The sequence below is a fragment of the Meriones unguiculatus genome, chromosome 3, assembly GCF_030254825.1.
Source record: "Meriones unguiculatus strain TT.TT164.6M chromosome 3, Bangor_MerUng_6.1, whole genome shotgun sequence".
Lineage (NCBI taxonomy): Eukaryota > Metazoa > Chordata > Mammalia > Rodentia > Muridae > Meriones > Meriones unguiculatus.
In genome coordinates this window covers 175,203,745-175,223,557 of record NC_083351.1, presented here as the reverse complement: position 1 = coordinate 175,223,557, position 19,813 = coordinate 175,203,745, and the positions used below count along the sequence as shown (strand labels likewise).

Genomic DNA, 19,813 nt, shown 5'->3' with positions numbered 1-19,813 from the left:
AGTGTCTGAAACTATGGCTTAGAAAAAAGGTCTGTCTATGTGTGTGCCCTCCATGCTTGTACAGCTATCACACTTGAAGCTCATACTATATTGTATGACATCCTGCTTATCACTTCATTTTGATATAGGTTTGGTTAGAATATTTAACTGGTAAACCTTAATTAAATTTCTTTCACTTAGCTTATAACAGAGTTAGTTCCATTCTATTATCAATCTAAAACTCTGGAACTGTACACGGTCTTAGAAATTAATTCTGCGTACAAAAGATTAGGGCAATGAATGTACCCTTAAGAAAGAAGCCCAAGTTCACTGTATGTTTATAAAAATGTTAACAGCCTAGACTTTAAGGAAACATACTGCAAACAGAACAGCTATCCCGCTTGAAAACGAAGATGCAGAGTTGCTCCTGCCCGCCTTGAGTGTGGAGTGAGAGGACCCAAGGTTTGAGAATCAGCAGGGTCCTGCAGTCAGGGTCACAGGCTGCCCGTTCAGATTGCAGCCCCGATTCCTGCACCCACATGACAGCTCATAACCTTCTGTAGCTCCAGCTCTAGGGATTCAGTGCATCATTTCTTCCTCTACAGATGCAGGCATGCATGCAGTGCAGACATCCAGGCAAGCAACACACCATACACATAAAATGATGATGATGATACATCATTTTACAGAATGGGGAAGTCATGTCAAAATTCTGAGAATGGGTGAACAGAGATATGGAATGCACTTAAGAACATTCCCGCTCCTGAAGTAGCCCTGAACTCCTTAGCGCACCTCCTGATTTATGGGCTAGCGAATTTCTTACTATTAAAAATAATTCCCTGTTATAGTGAATAGAGCCAGTTGCTCTCGAGGATCATGTCTCTGTTATTCATGTTTTCATCTTTTCAAAAATATTTCTTCTGGAGCAGGCCCTGCACCCTGCCTGGGCATCACGGTAGAGCTGGCCCCAAGAGCGAGGGCACAGGGGAGCTGGCCCTGCCACTTATCTCCTGTGCGGTGGCATGGCTGTGGGGTAATGTCCTCTTCCTCTTGCCTGCTGCAATTGCTGTGGGAACTGGCCCCAACGGCATGAGAACAGAAGAGTTAGCCCTGGCCTCTCACCCACGGTAGCCCTTGGGAGAGCAGGCACTGCACCTTGCCTGGGTAACACAGTGGAACTGGTGCTAATGGAGAAGGCACTGGTGAGCCAGCCCCAAGGGTGTGAGGGCAGGAGAGCTTCCATCCCCTCACAGGCTGCAGCACTTGGGAGAGTGGGCTCAGCACCTTGACTGGGCAGCTCCAGCTAGCTCTGGAGGCGGGGGGGTGCCGGTGAGCCAGCCCCCTTGATGGCCTGACAGCAGGGGAGCTGACCCGCCTCCTGTCGATGGTGGCACGGGGTGGCCTAGCCAGGGCAGTGCTGGAGAGCTCACCCTGGTGATGTGGATAAGGGAGAGCTACGGGGCTGGCCAGCTCAGCTGTCACCCAGGACCAGACCCAGGGCTCTGAGTAGACCCACCCAAAATCTGTATCATTTGCTAATGGTTGGGAAGAGTGAAATGGCCAATCTTGCTGTTCCAAAGCTTCAGGATCTCCGTGACACAGGGCAACAACAGGATAACTGGGAGGAGGCCTGTGAGACCAGACCAATGACTCGGTGCAATAAACACAAGTGAAGATGTGGACAGAGTATACTGGGGGACACACAGTGACACACTACAGCTTTGACGATGAGACGTTTTCCATGCTTTCTTCTTGTTGTTGTTGTTGTGCGTGCATGTGGGTGTGTGTGGGTGTTTTATTTTGGGGGGAGGTTGCAAGGTTGAAGGGCAGATATGAGAGGATGGGGAGATGAGCAGGATTGGAGTGCATGATGTGAAACTCACAAAGAATCAATAAAAAGTTAAAAAATTCTTTCTCCTGAAACAGGTTTGCTCTGCTGCTGAGACAGGCTTCTAACTACTACACAATGAGCTTGCTCCAACCTCTTGTGTGGCCAAAGTTATGAGGACAATGTGCCATGCCTGAAAATACATGTACATTTTCTTCTTTAACATACGAGCTTGCTGTGCAACCCAAGGCTCAGGCTAATTACTCAGGCTAATCCCAAAGCAATGATCTGTCTGCCTCAGTTACTTGAGTGTACAGATTACATGCTTGTACCACTGTGCCGAGATTACAGACACGCGCCACTATGCCTAGGTACACAAATAAATCATAAAAGCACAGCCAAGACACTCCAAATCTACCTAATACTATTCTGAAAATGAGATAAGTAGCTAAATACTGACTTTAATATCAATACTGCTTAATCCCAATGAGAATTTATAACTTCAATTTCACCTATAGGCATCTTTAGGCTACCTATAGCAACTTTTTACTAATTAATCAACAACAACAGGTTTCACCATGACATTCCCATACACAGATACACTGTAGTTTGGCCATAACCACACACCATCACCCTCTTTTGTTACCCTCTTCCCAACTTGTATTTCTTCTACTTTCAGATCTTTTAAAAAAATCTGTTCTGTGTGACTGCTGACTGCAGCAAGGGTCTCACACAGGAGAAGCAGGTGTGAGAGGTTATCTACACACCGAAGAAAACCTGCTAACAGACCTCCAAGCACGGCTGGACACAGTGGCCTGACAGCAGCTTACCCTTAGTTTTCTCTGAGTCATGGCTGTCTCCAGGGCGATTTCTCTTAGTGGATCTCTGGAGATGTCTAGCATGGACGCTTTGATTGTGTCCCCGGGATACAGACTCAACCGAGACTGTCGCAGAGCCATCCTGGCTTGCAGCTGCATCATCTCTTCTTCTTGTCGCTTTAGCATCATCTCTTGATTAATTAAGTTGCCTTCAAGGGATATGTCATACTGTCTAATACAGAGAAAAGAGGAAAAAGGAATAAAGGCTGGCATGAAAGCAGCTGTTTCAAAGCCAGCGTAGAGAGTTCCATGTCAAGCAAGGTATCAAGAATGGTTGTGTATACCACATGTGTGCATGTGTCTGTGGGGGCCAAGAGTATGAGATCTCCCGGAACCAGAGTTACAGGTGGCTATAAACAGCCGAATGTGGTCCTAAGAACGGACCCTGACCCGGTACTATACAGTGTGCAATAGCCAGAGAAATAATATATTAAATCTTTATACATAAGTGTATGCATACACACATACACATACACACACACACACACACACACACACACACACACACACACACATATACACACACGTGTATGTCCAGTTCCTGATAAAAAGATTGTGATCTTTTGAAACTTCCTGAGAGAAAAAGTGACGAGAGAATTTTTGTTTTAATGTTTGGTCTTTGACTCTGGTTCTTGTCACATCTCCTTAAAAATAAAACAAAACAACAAACAAAACCCAAGGTTTCCAGGCTGAGTCTCTTGCTCCTGACGCAGCGCTCTTAAATTCCTTGGCATTTTCTGGAAACTGTTGCTCTTTTATTACAGTGAAGAACAACTTGGTAGTTTAAAACCTGGGTAGTTTTTAGTTTAAGGCTGATCCACAAAGACAAGCCTAAATGGGAAGAATCCTACAATCTCCAGCCCCACGGCCCTCCCTGTGGGAAGGGAGCTTAACTGGAGGGAGGTATCAGTCTCGAGAATGGAATGAAACTTCCATACAAGCCCCTCATCCATCCCAATAGAGTCAGGCCTGGGAGGCTGTGGGGACCTGCTCCATGGTCTGCAGGAAGAGCAGAGGTTGAAGGACTACGCTTGGCACCTGTAACGACTCAGGGAAGAACCGACCCTAAGGTGGGGAGCTGGTATTCCCAGTATTCAGCTGCAAAGTTGGGGTCAACTGCAGGACACTCAGCTGGGGTCCAGAGCCTTGGAGAACTGCATGCTGTCGTGTCCCCTGTGTTGGGATGCTTTTCGGGAGTGGTATCAGGATTCCAGCAATGCACTGTTGCAATGCGCTGCTATAATGCTGTCCCGCAGGGCTGACCTGCAGCCCCTGACTGCAGAGGAACCCAGCATCCTCTGACCAACTGTTCTCCCTGCAGTTTCCAGACAGGCCTCTTTCAGTCCTATAGACCTACATCTTGAAGGTCAACGGGCTTCTGCTTTTCTTATATTTTCATACCTGTGAGCACATGTGGTCATGTGGGTAAGGTCAAAGGTCAGCCTCAGGTATTGTTCCTTAGGAGCTGCCCATGTTGTTTTTTTTTGAGATGACCCCAGGCCTGATTTATCACGAGCACCTGCCACAGCTGGCTTTTGCCTGGGGTTTAGAGGCTCTGCCCACTGAGCCAGCTCCTTAACCCCTCTGCTTAATTCTCACTCCAGCTTCCAGGCCTGCTGCCTCCTTTTTGAACAGCTGGTTCCCCCCCTTAAGTACATGGATGGAAGGACACCTGCTGGTCCGCTCTGTTCTGGGAATTTACCCTCCTACTGCTCACTCCCCTTCATTAATAGATGCTGGTACCCGACTCAGGTGTTCCTCTGGCATTACTCCTGTCATCACTCAGGGTTACGGTATGTGGGTCTCTGACGCCCTCCCTTCCTCAGCAGGCGACCCTGCGGCCTCTCCAAGGCACAGCTTCTGTTCTCCATACACCCTATGCTCTTGCCTACTGTGCTCCAGGCTCCCTGGGCGGGCAATTCCCCGGCTCACGCACGGCACTGCCACTCCGCTCGGTGCTCTCCCCTTGTCCCACCGTGCTTGGAACCTATGGTCTGTCACTGCAGTTGCTCCTTTGCTATGACCACGTCACCCATCAAAGTGTGGAGCGAGGCTCCAACAATCTACAGGAACACGGCACTGACGGGAATGAGTCTGCTGGTGGACTCCTCACTCGGGACACGCCACGCGACAGCAGAGGTGCAGAAGCAGTGGGGAAAGATGACGCGAAACGCCACTTCAAAGCTAACACCTGAGAATGCTCAGAGACGGTCTTTGGAAGCAGCTTTCAGTATCTTTTTTAGTCACTGAAAGATACTTGTGATAGCCCAGAATCCAGAAATGACTCATCCTGCTCCGCCTGACTCACTGTTTCCTGTGAGTGCCCTCTCCACCCCATGGCAGAAATCAACAGCGTTCTCCAGCTTTGTTCTGCCGTTTCATTCTAGCCAAGGGGAATGGAAATTTTCTCGTGAGGAAGCATGCAACGTTGAAAACTACAGTGCTACCCTGAAGAACAAATCGGGAGCTCCGGTCGTGTGCTGACAGTGAGGGTGCCATCAGACACCCTGGCCCGCACGCAGGAAAGCTGTGTTTTAGTCAGTGTGTCTTTCCTTGGGCAGGAAATGATGGGACCAGCTGAAAACACAAAGCTCAGCAGTTTCCACTTGACGACACATGCGTTTCTCTGGCTTAGCTGCTGTGAACAGCATATAGGGCCTCTGTCCCGAAGACAGCTAACCCTTAGAACATGGGCTGCGAGTTACGGCAGCCTCGCCATTAACATTTCCTTACAGAAGCCCAGAGGGTTCTCACACTTTTGAGGTTCCTTATTAAGAGAACAGTTCCCAAGATGACTTAACTGTTTTGAAGATAGTATCCTTGAGTGACAGACTGAAATCTGCATTAATACACAATCTCAACAGCCTGTCCAGTTGCTATCTCTAGTCTTTCTTTTACTGACACTCAAAAGGGATATTAACTATTCAGAGCTTTTCTAAATCAGACACACAGAGAAGGAAATTAAAAAAAAATTCTCCTTCAGGTCAACACTGGGCTTAATGATTTAACACTATGATTTAACACTTAATGATTTCTTACTATGCATCCCCAAGGTTTTGGCTTCATCAAGAAAGCATGTAATGTTGACTATAGAACTATCTTTGCCTCCGACTTGTTTTAAAATCATAGAAAAGAGTTCATTATAAGAAAGCAGAAATTAAAATGCCATTATGTAAATAGAAAATTATTTTCTACAAAGAAAAAAATATCACAAGTATTTAAAAAAATGAAAGAAAAGCCTTGCGACATTAATTAAGCAGTAGATTTTCAGGACAGGACCTTCGTCAGCCGACCTCTAAGCCACGGGGACTGTCCTACCGCGGAGCTGGGATCGCACGGTCGAATAACGGTGCACAGGTACAGACGCTGTCGGGCACACTCATTAGCTGAGGGGCAAATGTTTGAAAATTTCCAGATGGTTCTCTTTACAATCTGAGGCCTGTGGAGTACGCACTGAGCATAAAGGGTTTTCACGCTTTGGAAATACACTTTCAAGCTGCTCTGGGCCCTCGAGCTTCATTTTACAAATGTGAAATCGGCGTTCCGGGTTTGTGCAAGGCAGCTGTGCGTGCCTGGCAGCGGTGCACTTTCACACACTGAGCACTTGCCTGAGAAGTCTTTCAGCTTGAGCCGGGCAAAGGACACGTGACCACAGCACAACGCAGGTCTCGCACACGGTCACTAACATGTCCTAAGAAACTTGTCAAGTATTTCAGTCTGAAGCGCCACTACACGGACCCACACGGCTTTGAAATATGCCAGGGAAGCTCTGTAAGCCAGCCAGCCAGTCAATAATTAAGTTTTTACATAACAGCTTACATAGCGGTAATCTAATTAGTCATTCAACCAACGCACACTGAACACTTGAGCCTACCCCGGTCCTTCAGAGCACAGACAACGGTTACTTACATTTTAGGAACAAAGGTTTACTATGTTTCCACAGATTTTTAATGCCATGCCTTATGCTCTTGATTGATATGTCTATTCATACTGACAGTTTACAAAGTCAAGTGCCAAATGTGATTAATAAGAACCAAACCAAACAAAACCAAAGCCACCCACCTGTGACTCCCAACTAGTGCTTTTTAAAGCCATACCTTGGTCGTGACTGGCCCTGACCGGTTTCATCTACTCCAGGAAGACAACTGCTGGATTCAAACCTCTTGGTGGCTTCACTTCTTCTCACTAATTGTGAATAAAAAATACAATAGTGGTAGAAGTGATAAAAATATGAAAGCAACCTTACCTGCATTTAGCAGACATAAGATAATTTGTACAAATCACAACCACATACTCAAATGACATGGTATAAAAATTTTTTAATGTTAAGTCATGTTAGGTTTTATTTGTTTTTCTTGTTTCTCTTTGAGATGGGGTTTCTCTGTGTAGCCTTGGCTGTCCAGGAAGTGGCTCTGTAGACCAGCCTGGCCTTGAATTCACAGAGATCTGCCTGCCTCTCCTTCCTGAGTGCTGGGATTAAAGGTGTGTGCCACCATGCCCAAGTAGTCATGGTAAATTTTAAAGATTGTGACCTTTCCCCTGTAAAGTGAAATAATTATCACTGTTTTAGGAAACTTCTATGATTTGATATAACCCTTTTATAAGAAAACGTTTTACAGTCTTAGTATATTGACAACTTTTGTTTAAACAGTTATTAAACATTGCAATAGTTGCTTTTAAAAAGGAGACTTTGCTGGCATCAGAGGACACTTACCTTGTCTGAAATCTGACTCCGAAGAAACAAGAGAGGGGCTTTCACTGGAGGTGCTAAAGATATCACTGTGGTAAGTTTTGTATCTTCGGACTGGTTCTAAAAGAATATTTAAAAATTAGAAAGTTTATTATCAATGCCACACAAATTTTAAAAAGAACATACTCAATCTTGGAGGATTAGAACATTTTATACATTGCTTTACGTTAAGCCACTTACTAGACTGACTGTATCTGAGAAATGAAAACTGAGCTCCAGGGCCGAGCTGAAGCTCCGGTGCTGAGGTGCTCTGAACATTATGGCCTAGTGCTGAGGTGCTCCCCACACTGGGCTCCAGTGCCGAGCTGTTCCTCACACTGAGCTCCAGTGCCGAGCTGCTCCACACACTGGGCTTCAAGCATGGATTCCAGAACAGACTGCCTAGATTTGAATGTCAGTTCCCTGCAACTCACAACTTACGTTTTGTTTCTTTTTAAAGCCAAAGGGGGGACGTTATAGCAAGCATCCACATCTCATAAGCTTGCTGTGAGAATTAAGTGAATAAACAGTCAAAGCTTAGGACAGTGCAAATGTTAGCGGAGCAACATTCACGACAGTCTTCAGGGTGCTACGTACAGTTTTCTGTTAGGTTCTCACTAACACCCAAGGGCAAACCAAGAGACTTAAAACGTGGAAGTACATGGCTACACAGTGCAAGACAGGAAACAGCTCTACCCGGGTAAGAGAGGAGTCAAGGACAGGCTCCTGCACAGACTCCTCGGAGAGCGGCCCCTCCAAGGAGCTAAGGCCTAGGATGCAAGCACAGGGTAGAACTGAAATCCTGCTCTAAAACCCTTCTTTTTTAAAAAAAATGTTTAAGTGTATGGATGTTGTGCCTGCATGTATGTGTGTGTGCCATATATGTGCTTGGTACCTACGGTGACCAGAAGAGAGTGCTACATCCCCTGGGACTGGAGTTATAGACAATTTGTAAACTGTCATGTGAGTGCTCAGAATTGAACCAGGGTCCTCTGGTAGAGCAGCCAGTGCTCTTAACTGTTGAGCCAGGCCCCACATCCTGCTTTCTAAATACTTCTCTCCCACGCTCTCTTCATCCTCACTGTCCCTGTGGCAGGCGCTATTGATCCATGTCTGTCCCATTCCACTTGTCCTGTGTGAGCACTACCCAACTCTCAAATTTCCTCTCTGCACACTGCCCTGCATATAACCCAGTGCACAGAAAGTGGGCCTGCCAGATTGGAAAATCTGGGCACAGTACCCAAATTCTTTAATTTGGTGTTCCTTATTTCATTTAATTTAAAAATCTCAAATTCTTTAAAACTAGAGTTATTCAAAACACAGTTTACAATCTCCTTAGCTATTCAAAGACTGTCAGCCCCTAGTCCACGCTAAGATTTGTTTCATATCTTGAAGCTGTGGCTTCACTTGTGAGAATCCACATGAAAGTACAAAGCTTTGCTCACAGCCCCAAACTCATTACATAAACATTTGCATCAGAATTTAAAAACTAAACTCAGGTAGAAGACCATCAAGTCCCCTCAGACACTTCTTGGCAGTGCCTGCTGGTATCTTGGTTTCTCTTGTCTTGGTGTCCCCGTTCCCCTTTGATGTGTCTGCTTTTCTTCACAACTGTAAGCTAAGCAGCAAACTGGACGCTGTTTCTCTTACGTTCCAATTCCTCGTGCTTGACTAACGCCATGCCCCCGTCCTTACCCACGCCTCTCACTAAATCACTAGGTATTTCCCATGAACAGCCGAGCTTCCCCTCACGTCCAGCATACGCCCTGTGTGCAGCAATCACAGAACGCTTTCTGAGTCAATGAATGAAAACACGGGCTACATGAAGGGGACCTTTAGGTAACCTCCTCAGTTCATAAACAGAACAGAAAGGTCAGAGGAGGGCTGCTGGCAAGGACTGAGAAAGCATGCACGCTGTTTCCGTCAGTTTGGCGGTTTGGAGGAGAGCCCTTTTGGCCCAGTGGACAGTCTGTGCATGTTTTCAGGTTGACAAAAAGCCCGATTTTGAAGTTGCAGATGATAGTCAGAAAAACTGATGGAAAATGTGCTGAAGGAAATGGGAGATGGAAAAAACGTAAGGGGGAGGCTTCACAAAGAGCAAACACTTTCTTCTCAATAGAAATGGAGGGCAATGAAAAAGGTAGAAATAACAGACAGGAAATCTCAAGACACTGATGCCAGAAGATGTCCTGGTAATAAAGAGTGAGCTGTGTGCTGGGAGCACCGAGGCTGGAGTGGAGGTGCCAGGAGAGACATTCTCCTGGGGCTGCTGCAGGTCAGTGAAACTCACAGCAAATCCTTCATGTGGCCGTAGGGCCAGGATGCATGACTTTCAGTGACGCTTAACCCAACTGTTTTTGTGGCTTTGTTGGTTTTAGAGAAACCGGCCCATGGCAAAGCTCCGATGTGAAGAGGGACGGATGCTGACTGTGGGCCACCAAGCAGTGAGCACCAGCTGTATGCCCAAGAAGTGAGTACCAGCTATATTCCCAAGCAGTCTGCAAATTCGAGGGCAGGAACATCACATAATGAATTGTTTGTGCTAGGTGTTCAAGAGATGGTAAAAGAAAATGAAGTTAATCAGTAATGAAGTGGTTAAACAGCATCACAAGAGCCAGACTTGTGGAACCAGGAGCAAAGTGCTGGGAGAATCCAGGCAGAGCGGGAGTCTTGCTGAGAAAAATAAAAAACTTTAAACAAATGCAAGAAAAATAGATGACTGGCCATGAAGTCAATAGGAAGGAAGTTCCTAGGTCAATACTCATGTGAAGAGCCAGACATACATGGTAGAGGAGTGCACTATCCAGTCTCGTGACAGTCAACATGATTGTCAAATAATATTCTAATTAACGGAAAAAGTTTCAGAATTGAGGAGTATTTCCTAGTCTTCTGTAAACAACTGTATTCTATTACAGAGAAATGTCATGGGAAAATAAGATTTTAAATCCTCTGGTTGAATATGACGTGATTAGAAAGGGTCACGGAGGAACAAAAACCCAGTAGTTTCAATGAAAACAAGTTTCCCCTAATAACAGTATATATTCAATAACTTATTAAATTATGCCCAAGTTGCATAGTTATGTAGGAAGAACTGCTCATTCAAAGGCACCAAAGTACCTTTGTTCTATTGTTACCAACCTCTCGAGCTAATATTCTATGGAATTTTCTGGGGAACCCTAACCAAATCACAAACCCTGAACTGTGAGTTCTGAACAGCTAAACCAGCAAGGTCGAGGAGAAGACCCAGAGTCAATGTGCTGTTTTACAAAGAAAAGCAGGAAGGCACTGTGAACCATTTAACCAACTGCCTAGAGAGGCTTCTTGCACGCGTTTGTCTTACAACGGCAGCTTCTCACACTATACAAAGCAGCACATGAATTTACTGAATTATTTCTGCAAAGTGGGTGCGACTGTAAGAAAACTCTACACTGAACTCCATTTCCCATGCCGTGTTTTGTATCTGTGTTTCCTTTAGTTTATAGTCTGTGCCTTGTCATTTCTCCTCAGCTACGGTTCCTTCTCCAAGACAAAGGCAACTCTGTTTAACCCTCCGGAAAAGTTGTGAATGCAACCTTACTGATAAGCCTTTGTATATAGACGTGTTCTCGGGACCACGCCCAGGTGGGGAGCAGCACCATATGATGAATTCGGCCGGAGGATGGCTCTCTAGAAACTCATGAGATGACACGCTCTGTCTACTAAGGCTAGAGAGGTGCTTTACAATAACTGAAATGGAAGGGATTTATTTTATAAGCTTCTTGTATTCCAAGCATCATTAAACTGCTGTTAGCCACGTTCTGTTCATGCAGCAACATGCTAGATATAACTAGATTAAAATTCTCACAGTGTTTTCTACTCAGCCGTGCTTATAAAAAAAAAAGTTGATAATCAGATTAAAGTTCTAAGCCACAATTTAACAACTAGTCATGCTTAAAATCAAAGTAAAAGGCTCTGGCTTTTGTAAGCATGCACTTTCCCCTTCTAAATTAAATAATTAAATCAACCATTTCAGAAATGTAAAATCACGTGTCCTTTTTCAAGGCTGTCTTCCATGGTATGGAGAGGCCCACGCTCCGCCTTACAGTGCGCTTGGGCTCTGTGCTGATCTACACGAGAGATGGTTCCACAGGCACTGACCAGGAAGAGGCAGTTTTCTTCCTCTGCGCTGGTCTGCAGCAGGCCGGTAAGACCGACTTTTTGGTAAAGCTTCCTAGCACCATCGGACACCTTGACCTTGCAAGACCCAAGTGCCACTTATCTTTGTTTCTTTTAGATATTTTTGAGGCGGGGTCTCTCTGTGTAGTCTTGGATGTCCCTGGTTTGCTGTGTAGACAGAGCTGGCCTTAAACACATAGAAATGCAACTACTGGGGTTCAAGGTGAGCACCACTGCAACTGGCAATGTTTTCTGTCCATAGCTCAGTGTTTAATTCTAGCACTTTAGATTTGCCTCAGGTCCAAGGACTTCAGGATTAAGTGGGCATTTAAGAAAAAAGCCTGATTAATATGGCATTTTTTCAAATACATAGGAAAATAAATAGCATAAATGCCATAGACACATTTCTCAGTGTCAACCAGAATTTTAACTGGTATCAGACCACTTTGTGTGTGTGTGTGTGTGTGTGTGTGTGTGTGTGTGTGTTTGTGTACAAGCCCACTGTGTGCACAGAGGCTGGAGGACAACCTTGGATGCTGCTTTTCAGTGCCATTCACCCTGTTTCTTGAGACAGGGTCTCTTTGGTTTGGAGCCTGCAGATCTGGTAGGCTGGGTGGCGGTGCGCTGAAGACCGCCTGTCCCAACTTTGCCAGCACTGGGATTGCGGGCATGCACTACCACGCCCTGGTGGCTTGGGTCTTTAACAACTGAGCTACATTCCCAAACCTCAACCTGTTTTTAAAAAACCTGGAAGATCCTTCTAAAAGCACATTTACAGAATAGCACAAAGTTTTCTGGATAATAAAAATTGTGGTCATATGCAGTGAACCTACAATACACACATCTAAGCATGCACTTTCTAAAATTCACACGTGGCTACCACCTCCACGGCAATGTTCCTGGTATGCTAGGGGAACTCCGTGCTCTTAGCATACGGCTGAAGAATGTATTCACCTTTGGTGGGTCTTTCCACGTCATTTGTTGCTTTATAATTTTATCACCTATTAAATACGTAGATGAAACCTACAATGAAGGAAGTGATGTTCAAAGGTCCATTTGCTCTAGACTGTCTCATTCTTCAGGGAATTTCCTTTTCTGACTGGCTGTACAAGTGTGGCTTTCAGACACAGAAGATGAAGTCCTAGAAACCATCAGTGTTAAGAACAGTAAGGGTGAAAGGCACATGGGAAGGGCCCATAGGTGTGACCAAAGTCACCAACCTGTGTTTGCAGTACAGACACAGACACATAGACACACACAGACAGACACACACCCACAGGCAGGTACGAACACCCTCTCCAAAGTCATCTGTGTAGTAAGAAACACTGGATCAAAACAGAGAATAAAGAAGAATGACTACGAGAACTCAGTTACATTTTGTAATACCGCATAAACTACTTTTTCAAAAAGCCTTAGTTTCTCATGCTTCTTCAGCATAGCGAGAATATTTTTCCCTTTTTCCTAACAGCTTCACCCTGTGAACAAAATGGACGCCAACTCTACAATCACACCAGCTTCACTGACAAGTAACCAGCAGCGTCTTGTTCTTTACCACCAGGAATCACAATTTCCACTAGTGCAACAGCACACTTGGTGACGTAAGCGCCTGTAATCACGGCATGCGACCAGGAACACCGTGGTTTAAGAGTTTAGGCATCAGATCCCAAGTGTGAAGATTTGCACACGATTCTGGGCGTACACAGAGCTCTTTCAGTCAATCATGTTAAGTTAATGTGAGTCAGCATGATCTATTGCTAACGGTAGCTCACAAGCAACACACCGAGAGGGGAAGGCCACAACACTCAGAAGGTGCCAGTCAACTCTGGCAACAGGAACCACGTTTAGCTCGGCAGTCTTTGCCTTCAATACATGACTCAAATTACACACGTTAGTTTAGAGAGAGTGACGGCAGTGACTGCTTTTGCAGTTCATAACTATCAAACATTTTAAAGCGCACCCGCTCTCGTAAGAAAATGACTCTAATAAATGAAATACTTCAATTTTCCAACAGCAGAGAGACACAGTTGTGTTGCTGGGTGTTTATATGGATGAACCTTCCTGTGCCTCTACTTCAGAGGCGTCACTCCCAGACATCATGCATCATGCTGTGCTCTGATCAGCAGAGTATGGGCTCACAGCCCTGGGAGATGACCATGAGAAACATAAAATTTACCTGGGAGAGAAAGTTTGAATGTTCCGCTACATGCAAGTGAAGAGAGAACACGGAGAAGCGGTGACCCAAACCACTCCGAATGTATACACCGATGAAGAAGTAGGCAGGAAAGACAGCCTCCGGTTCCCCCAGGAGCAGCGTGGAGGCTCATCTGGGCCATGCCTTATGTGGTGATTCCCAGTACTCATCAAGTGTCATCGGGATGTTTTGTTCTCACTGGACCTTCTAAAGTATTCAAAGACTTGAGTCTTACAGTGTTCGACAAAAAGAGAATTCTCACTACTTCCATAATAGACCAGAAAATTTTACTAAATCCCATCTTCAAAGTAGCATCATGGACTACACTAGAGTTCTCGAACAGTCACATGGCAATATGTGGACTCTATCAACAAGCACGTGTGTCCTACCTGGTCAATGTCAGCAGTAGCGGTATGTGCTGGGGAGACAGCTGGGAATTAGGATAAATGTCTGAGGCTTACAGGAAGAGAAGCAAAATAAGTGATTTCACTTAAACAAACATAGGTCACCATCCTGAACTGGGGGGTAAGAGAGAAATATTTCTGAACCAGGCAATGCCTGGAACATTTGACAGGATGAAGGATAAGATGTCCACGTGAGTGCAGGCGTGAAAACATAAACGGCCTCACACGGGTTAGTGGTTAGATGGAGTTTCTCGTATTGTACATATAAATGTATGTAGAAATGGATGGGAAGTTCTTCATACATGACCTATTTACATATAAATGTGTAAGAATATATGCATTCACAAGGCTGTCAAGAACAACAAAATTGGGCCAGGACTAGAGGTCACAGTACTTGAAAGAAGAGCACAATATTTAATTTTGAGGTAGACTGATGTCATAGTTCACTAAATAAATAATATTTAACTGCCATTTCTGTAGAAAATTGCCTCATCTGTTCTTCCTACTTTATGTTTTATACAAAATGCAGAGTAGCTCTGACTGCAGAAGACTGTGTTACCAGTACCCAGCAGGGCGCAGGGAATGGCTCACAGGGCCTCAGTCCTGCTTCTGCAGCCATCTCTCCTTGTGAAGAAGCCGTAGCACAGACATCTGTCAGAGATTCCTAGTGACAACCAGACAATCTCACAGCCGTTAAGACACAGCTGAGAGAGTGGAAATGAGAAATGTCAGCACTGAGAAAGAAAGCAGCAAGAACAGCCTAGGAGAAGCTTGCGCTCAAGTGGAAATGTGACACTAGGGGGTGGAGAGACAGCTTAGTGAAAAGTGCGGGGCGCTCTGGCAGAGGACTGGGACTGGGTTCCCAGCACCCGTGTGACGGCTCACAGATTAAGAGATCTAACTGATCTGGCCTCGGCAGGCATTGCACATATGTGGGACACGGACACACGTGCTGACAAAACACTCAAACTTAAAATAAACAAATCTTTTAAAAAGCCCACGTGTGTAGGTTTCACCTGTGTGGGAATCAGCATGTGCTGGCATATCCACTAAGCCTAAAAGGTGGTGTCAGATCCCCCGGACCACACTGTATGTCAGCAAGCAGGTGTTTGGAAATGAACCTGGCTCCTCTGAAGGAGCAGCAAGAACTGAGCCATCTCTCCAGCAACCCCTTGTAAAAAGTGGAATTAAGCATAAAGAAAATGCCATCAACTTCTACAGCTGGTTCTTGTCCCAGAAACCTTGTGCCTCGTGCCTGGCTTCCTGTGGAGCGCTTTCTGAAAGCTTCAGTGTCAGCCTAATAGTATAGTAATAACTTGTAGTTATTAAGCTGTGATTATAACTTCATAGGATCTTTGTTGACTCTAACTTTCTCACTGTTCCCGAGAAGCTGGAGTTCCCAGGGTCAGCCCCTGCTGTCGACAGGCCTTTCCTCATCACGTCAGCTGCAGCGTTAGCCCCTAATGGTCCTCCCATGGTAGCACCTCACTGGGACGCCCAGGAGAGTAGAGTAAGGCGGTACAGGGTCTTCACCCAGCACAGGAGGGCAGCTGGCAGAAACCCCACAGTCTCCTCCCCAGCCTTTCCCTCCCAGTGCTATCCTCTTTTATTATATTAAAAGTTATACAGCTTTGGAGAGACTGGGGCTTCGTGGGTGATGAGTTCAGTGTCTGTTCCCAGGCAGTAACAACTCCATCAGTATATCTGGTCTCTTTCTGGTATCTGGATGACCAGTGTAAGAATCCTACGGCAGGTTTCAAGAAACCGGGTTCGAAGCACGTGCTGATTGTAAAAAGTGGATCATGTACCACTTTTGTCAGATCAGTTCCTTTTTATGAGCCTTGGGCAATGAGCTTAGAGTCAGCTGTACCCAGATTCTTTCCAGGTGTAGGCTCCATGACTTCCAGGCCCGATCTCCCGGGCAGCTGGGAGGTCAGCTTCACCTGAGGTGCTGTGGAGCTGACTGAGGTTAGACCCTTTTAAGAGGGTCTCTGGCCTGTCTGTACCAGAGAGATGCTGGGGTTGAAGGAGAATGCTGTGTTCACTGTCGGGTCAGTGAGCCTCCGTGCACACCCAAAAAAGAACATTTTATCAAACTTACGGTTGCCACTGAGCTACATCTCCACACATGACACTTTTCTTTTTCTTTCTTTCTTTTTTTTTTTTTTTAGTGAAGCAACAATAGAAAATCTTTAGCCGGAACTGTGAAAACCGTGATGGAAATAACTATCCTCTGATGGACAGAAATTCAATCATCAGACAGTCCTAGAATACTGAGTACACTAAAGCCCAAGACAGTGTTTGGTTAAAGATGTGCTCTAAGACACTGCCCAATCCTAAAATTACTGAAATCCGTTAGTCAGGTTCAGTCAGGTTCAAGATCACAAAAGACTGTACAGAGTATTTTAAAATGCCTCAAATATGAAAATACATAGCTGCACTGTGTACATTATTGGCACACACTTTCTGCCTGGTTATCACCCACAAAGACCCTATTTTCATGGGAATTCAGCGAGACAAATGCAGGATTTATTTTCTGTTCTCCTCTTCCTTTGGGCACTAGTTAGAACATTTGCTGCACTTCCGTTTGCACAGCTTGTGTAACTTGCCTCATCTGCAGAGACAGTCCCTAAACTAAAAAAACCTGTGAGAATTCTTGCTTTTGAATTCCATCCCTCAAACATTCCCACAAATAGTGTGGGAAGAAAGCGTGAAGTCATTGCTAGTTCCGAATATAATAATGCAAGTAAGTATTTGCACAACAAAGCCCTCTTCTCGGGTTTTGTTTACTGGGTGTTAAACTATCTTCTGGAAGAAGAGGGACAGGTTCTCAGTGGCAGCAAATGCTTTTGAAATATTTACAGCAGAAAGGTTCAGAATAGAAATGTCTGGTTATGAACCAACTTGAAGCATGCCGTGTCTTTAAAAGAAGGCTTTCCTGTTCGTGTACATTCCCTAGTAACACAAAATGTCTCGGCCTGCACATGCACACTATCATAGCGAGTTACACCAACAGCTTTAAATACGGTGTAATATCTACACAGAAAATACCTGTTTGGACTTGGGTTGGCGTGCACGCATTCTATTCAGGCGTGTCAACCACCACATCGAGAGATAACCGGATCACACGTATTTTGTTACAGGCGGTCAAATTAAAAGTCACTTGTTCAAACAAAATACATTAAACTGACAATCACAGTACAGTTTAAGGATTTTCATTTCACTATGATTTGATCTCTTTAACTCTCAAACCAAGGTTCAAATATATTAAAAAAATCAATTTTACTAATGTATACTAATATTAACTTTCAAAATATTAAGGCAATCTTTTCAAGCCAACGCATCACAATCAGAGGCAGCACTTTATTTGCTTTTCTTCTGCACGAGTGGTGTGTGTGCAGTGTGTTTGCATGTGTAGTACACAAATGTGTGTGCTTGTGTGTGAGCATGGGTAGGTATGCAAGTGTGTATGGCCCCGTGTGTAAGAAGAAATAAAGAACATGAGACTGCATCTTACTTCTCTTTCTTCTGAGTGTGTGTGTTGTGCGTGCGCATGCAGGTAGGCACACGAGTGTGTGTGCCAGTGTATGTGCGTGTGCAGGCCAGAAGACAGTAAGTCCTTCTACTGTTGCTCTTCACCCTTTCTCCTGAACCTCTGACAACACTAGCAGCTTGCTGTTTCCACTAGGCTGGCTGCATGCTCCCGGCATCTGAGGACTCCATACCCCAGCAATGGGGTTACAGGAGCGCTGAGCCACACCCGGCTTACACTGCTGCTACGAATTCGGGTCATTTGTCCACAGGGCAAATGCTCTTACCCACTGAGCCACTTCAGCTTCATAGTTTTATTATTATTTATTATCTGTTATTATCATTATTGATGATAACACTATGGCTGGCCTGAAACTGTGATCTGCCATCCTCTGCCTCCTAAATGCTAGGATTAAAAACGTAAGCGCACATAGTCATAAGACGTTCAGGCTGAATCACCATTCACACGTGAGCTGCTGGGGAATGACATGACCCCAGAATCCCTTCTCTTAAGCTACAAAAGGTGTCTGCTCTGCTGTCAGAATTCTAAAAGCTAAAATAAACCTAACTTTTATTTCCCCCATCTCAGATCAGGAGTACATAGCACAGAGCTGAACACGGGCTCAGCAGGTGAGGGCACTGGCTGCTTCTGTGGCGGACCAGGGTCTGGTTCCCAGCACCCACACAGCAGCTCCAGCTCCAGGAGATCTGCTGCCCTCTTCTGGCCTCTACAGGCAACAGGCACACACATGGCGCGCAGACACACATCAAACACACAAACAGGTAAAGAACATACTGAATCGCCTTATAAAGTTGGCGAACACTTTATAAGATGCATATTGCAGACAAGCTCGCACTCACATTGTAATTAAATACCCATTATCTCCTCCCTAACTCTAGGGTCTTCACTAATTTGTAATTCCTGAGTTGAAGGAAACACCCCAATGAGCCTTTCATAAGCACAGCACATCTGTTAGCATGAGCAACAGGACCGATCCTTTAGCAGAAAGAAGGCAGTCCATGGACTGACTACCAGAACAATGGCTCTGGGCTTGGGGCACATAGGCAGCTCATGGTTAGTTGCTTCTGTGCACACACAAGGACCTGCAGCTGATCTCCGTGGCGACAAGGCTTGTAATCCCAGCACTGTGGGGCACACGTCGGGCCAGGTGAGGTGGGAAGCCCTGCCTCAGAAAACGCGAGGTGGTGGCTGGAGAGGCGACACAGCAGCTATGAGCACAAACTTCAAGGATGCGAGTTGGGCTCCATGCCTGTGTGTGATGACTCCCAGCTGCGGGGACCTGACGTCCTCTAAGAGGACAGCACTCACACTCACAATGCCCACACTCCCCGCAGACACACACAACAAAAACAAATCTCCTGAGGGAGAACACCCAAGGCTGATCTCTGGCCTCCAGATACACACACAGGCACACACACCCATACACACATGAATGAGCACCCCTCTGTACACACAGAAGATGGCGATACCCTTAGTTATGTCACTCCTGACTCTAAACAGCATCAAGAAGTTCTTCTCTGGCAGCTCTGACAGAGGACAAAGGGGATGACTAGGAAAGAGGGAAGCGTTTTTACATTTGAGGACTTGGCCACCTTTGTCTACAAAAGAGTTCCAGGGCAGGCATGTCTGTGTGTTGCATGTCCTTCCATGGTTTGTGTGTATGTTAAATTGAAAATCTGTTTTCACTTGCATGCATTTATGTGAAAATAGCCACTCTCTGTATGTCTCAAACATAACTTTATTCAGTTCAATGTACTGATCTTCTTCATGCGTGACCCGGGCGTTTTAGAAATGGCTTTAACAGAGAATGATAGGAATTTAGCATGCGCTGGGTATGGTGGTTCCCACCTTTAATACCAGCACTGGTGAGACAGAGGCAACCACATCTCTGAGCCAGGCTAGCCAAACTGACACAGCGAAGACCTCGCTATGTATACCTTATGAGGTTGATTTTATGCTCTTCAGATTAAAAATGTGGTGAGTGCCTTGTTTAATCAGCTCTGTCATTTATCTAATCAGTCTATCTTTGCTAGGTTCATTTTACAGGTGGCAAAATCAGCCCCAGGAAGATCATGCAACACAGACGTGGAGTGACT

General features: G+C 45.3%; 1 protein-coding gene across 1 annotated transcript in view; it reads right to left on the bottom strand.

Annotated features, from left to right (window-relative positions):
• Window positions 1-19,813, bottom strand: part of Ptpn13 (protein tyrosine phosphatase non-receptor type 13) — a 158,088-nt gene that overhangs the window by 69,445 nt on the left and 68,830 nt on the right. The window contains 3 exon segments of the mRNA XM_060381048.1: window positions 2,638-2,857; window positions 6,783-6,870; window positions 7,400-7,495. Coding sequence (XP_060237031.1) covers window positions 2,638-2,857; window positions 6,783-6,870; window positions 7,400-7,495 — 404 coding nt within the window.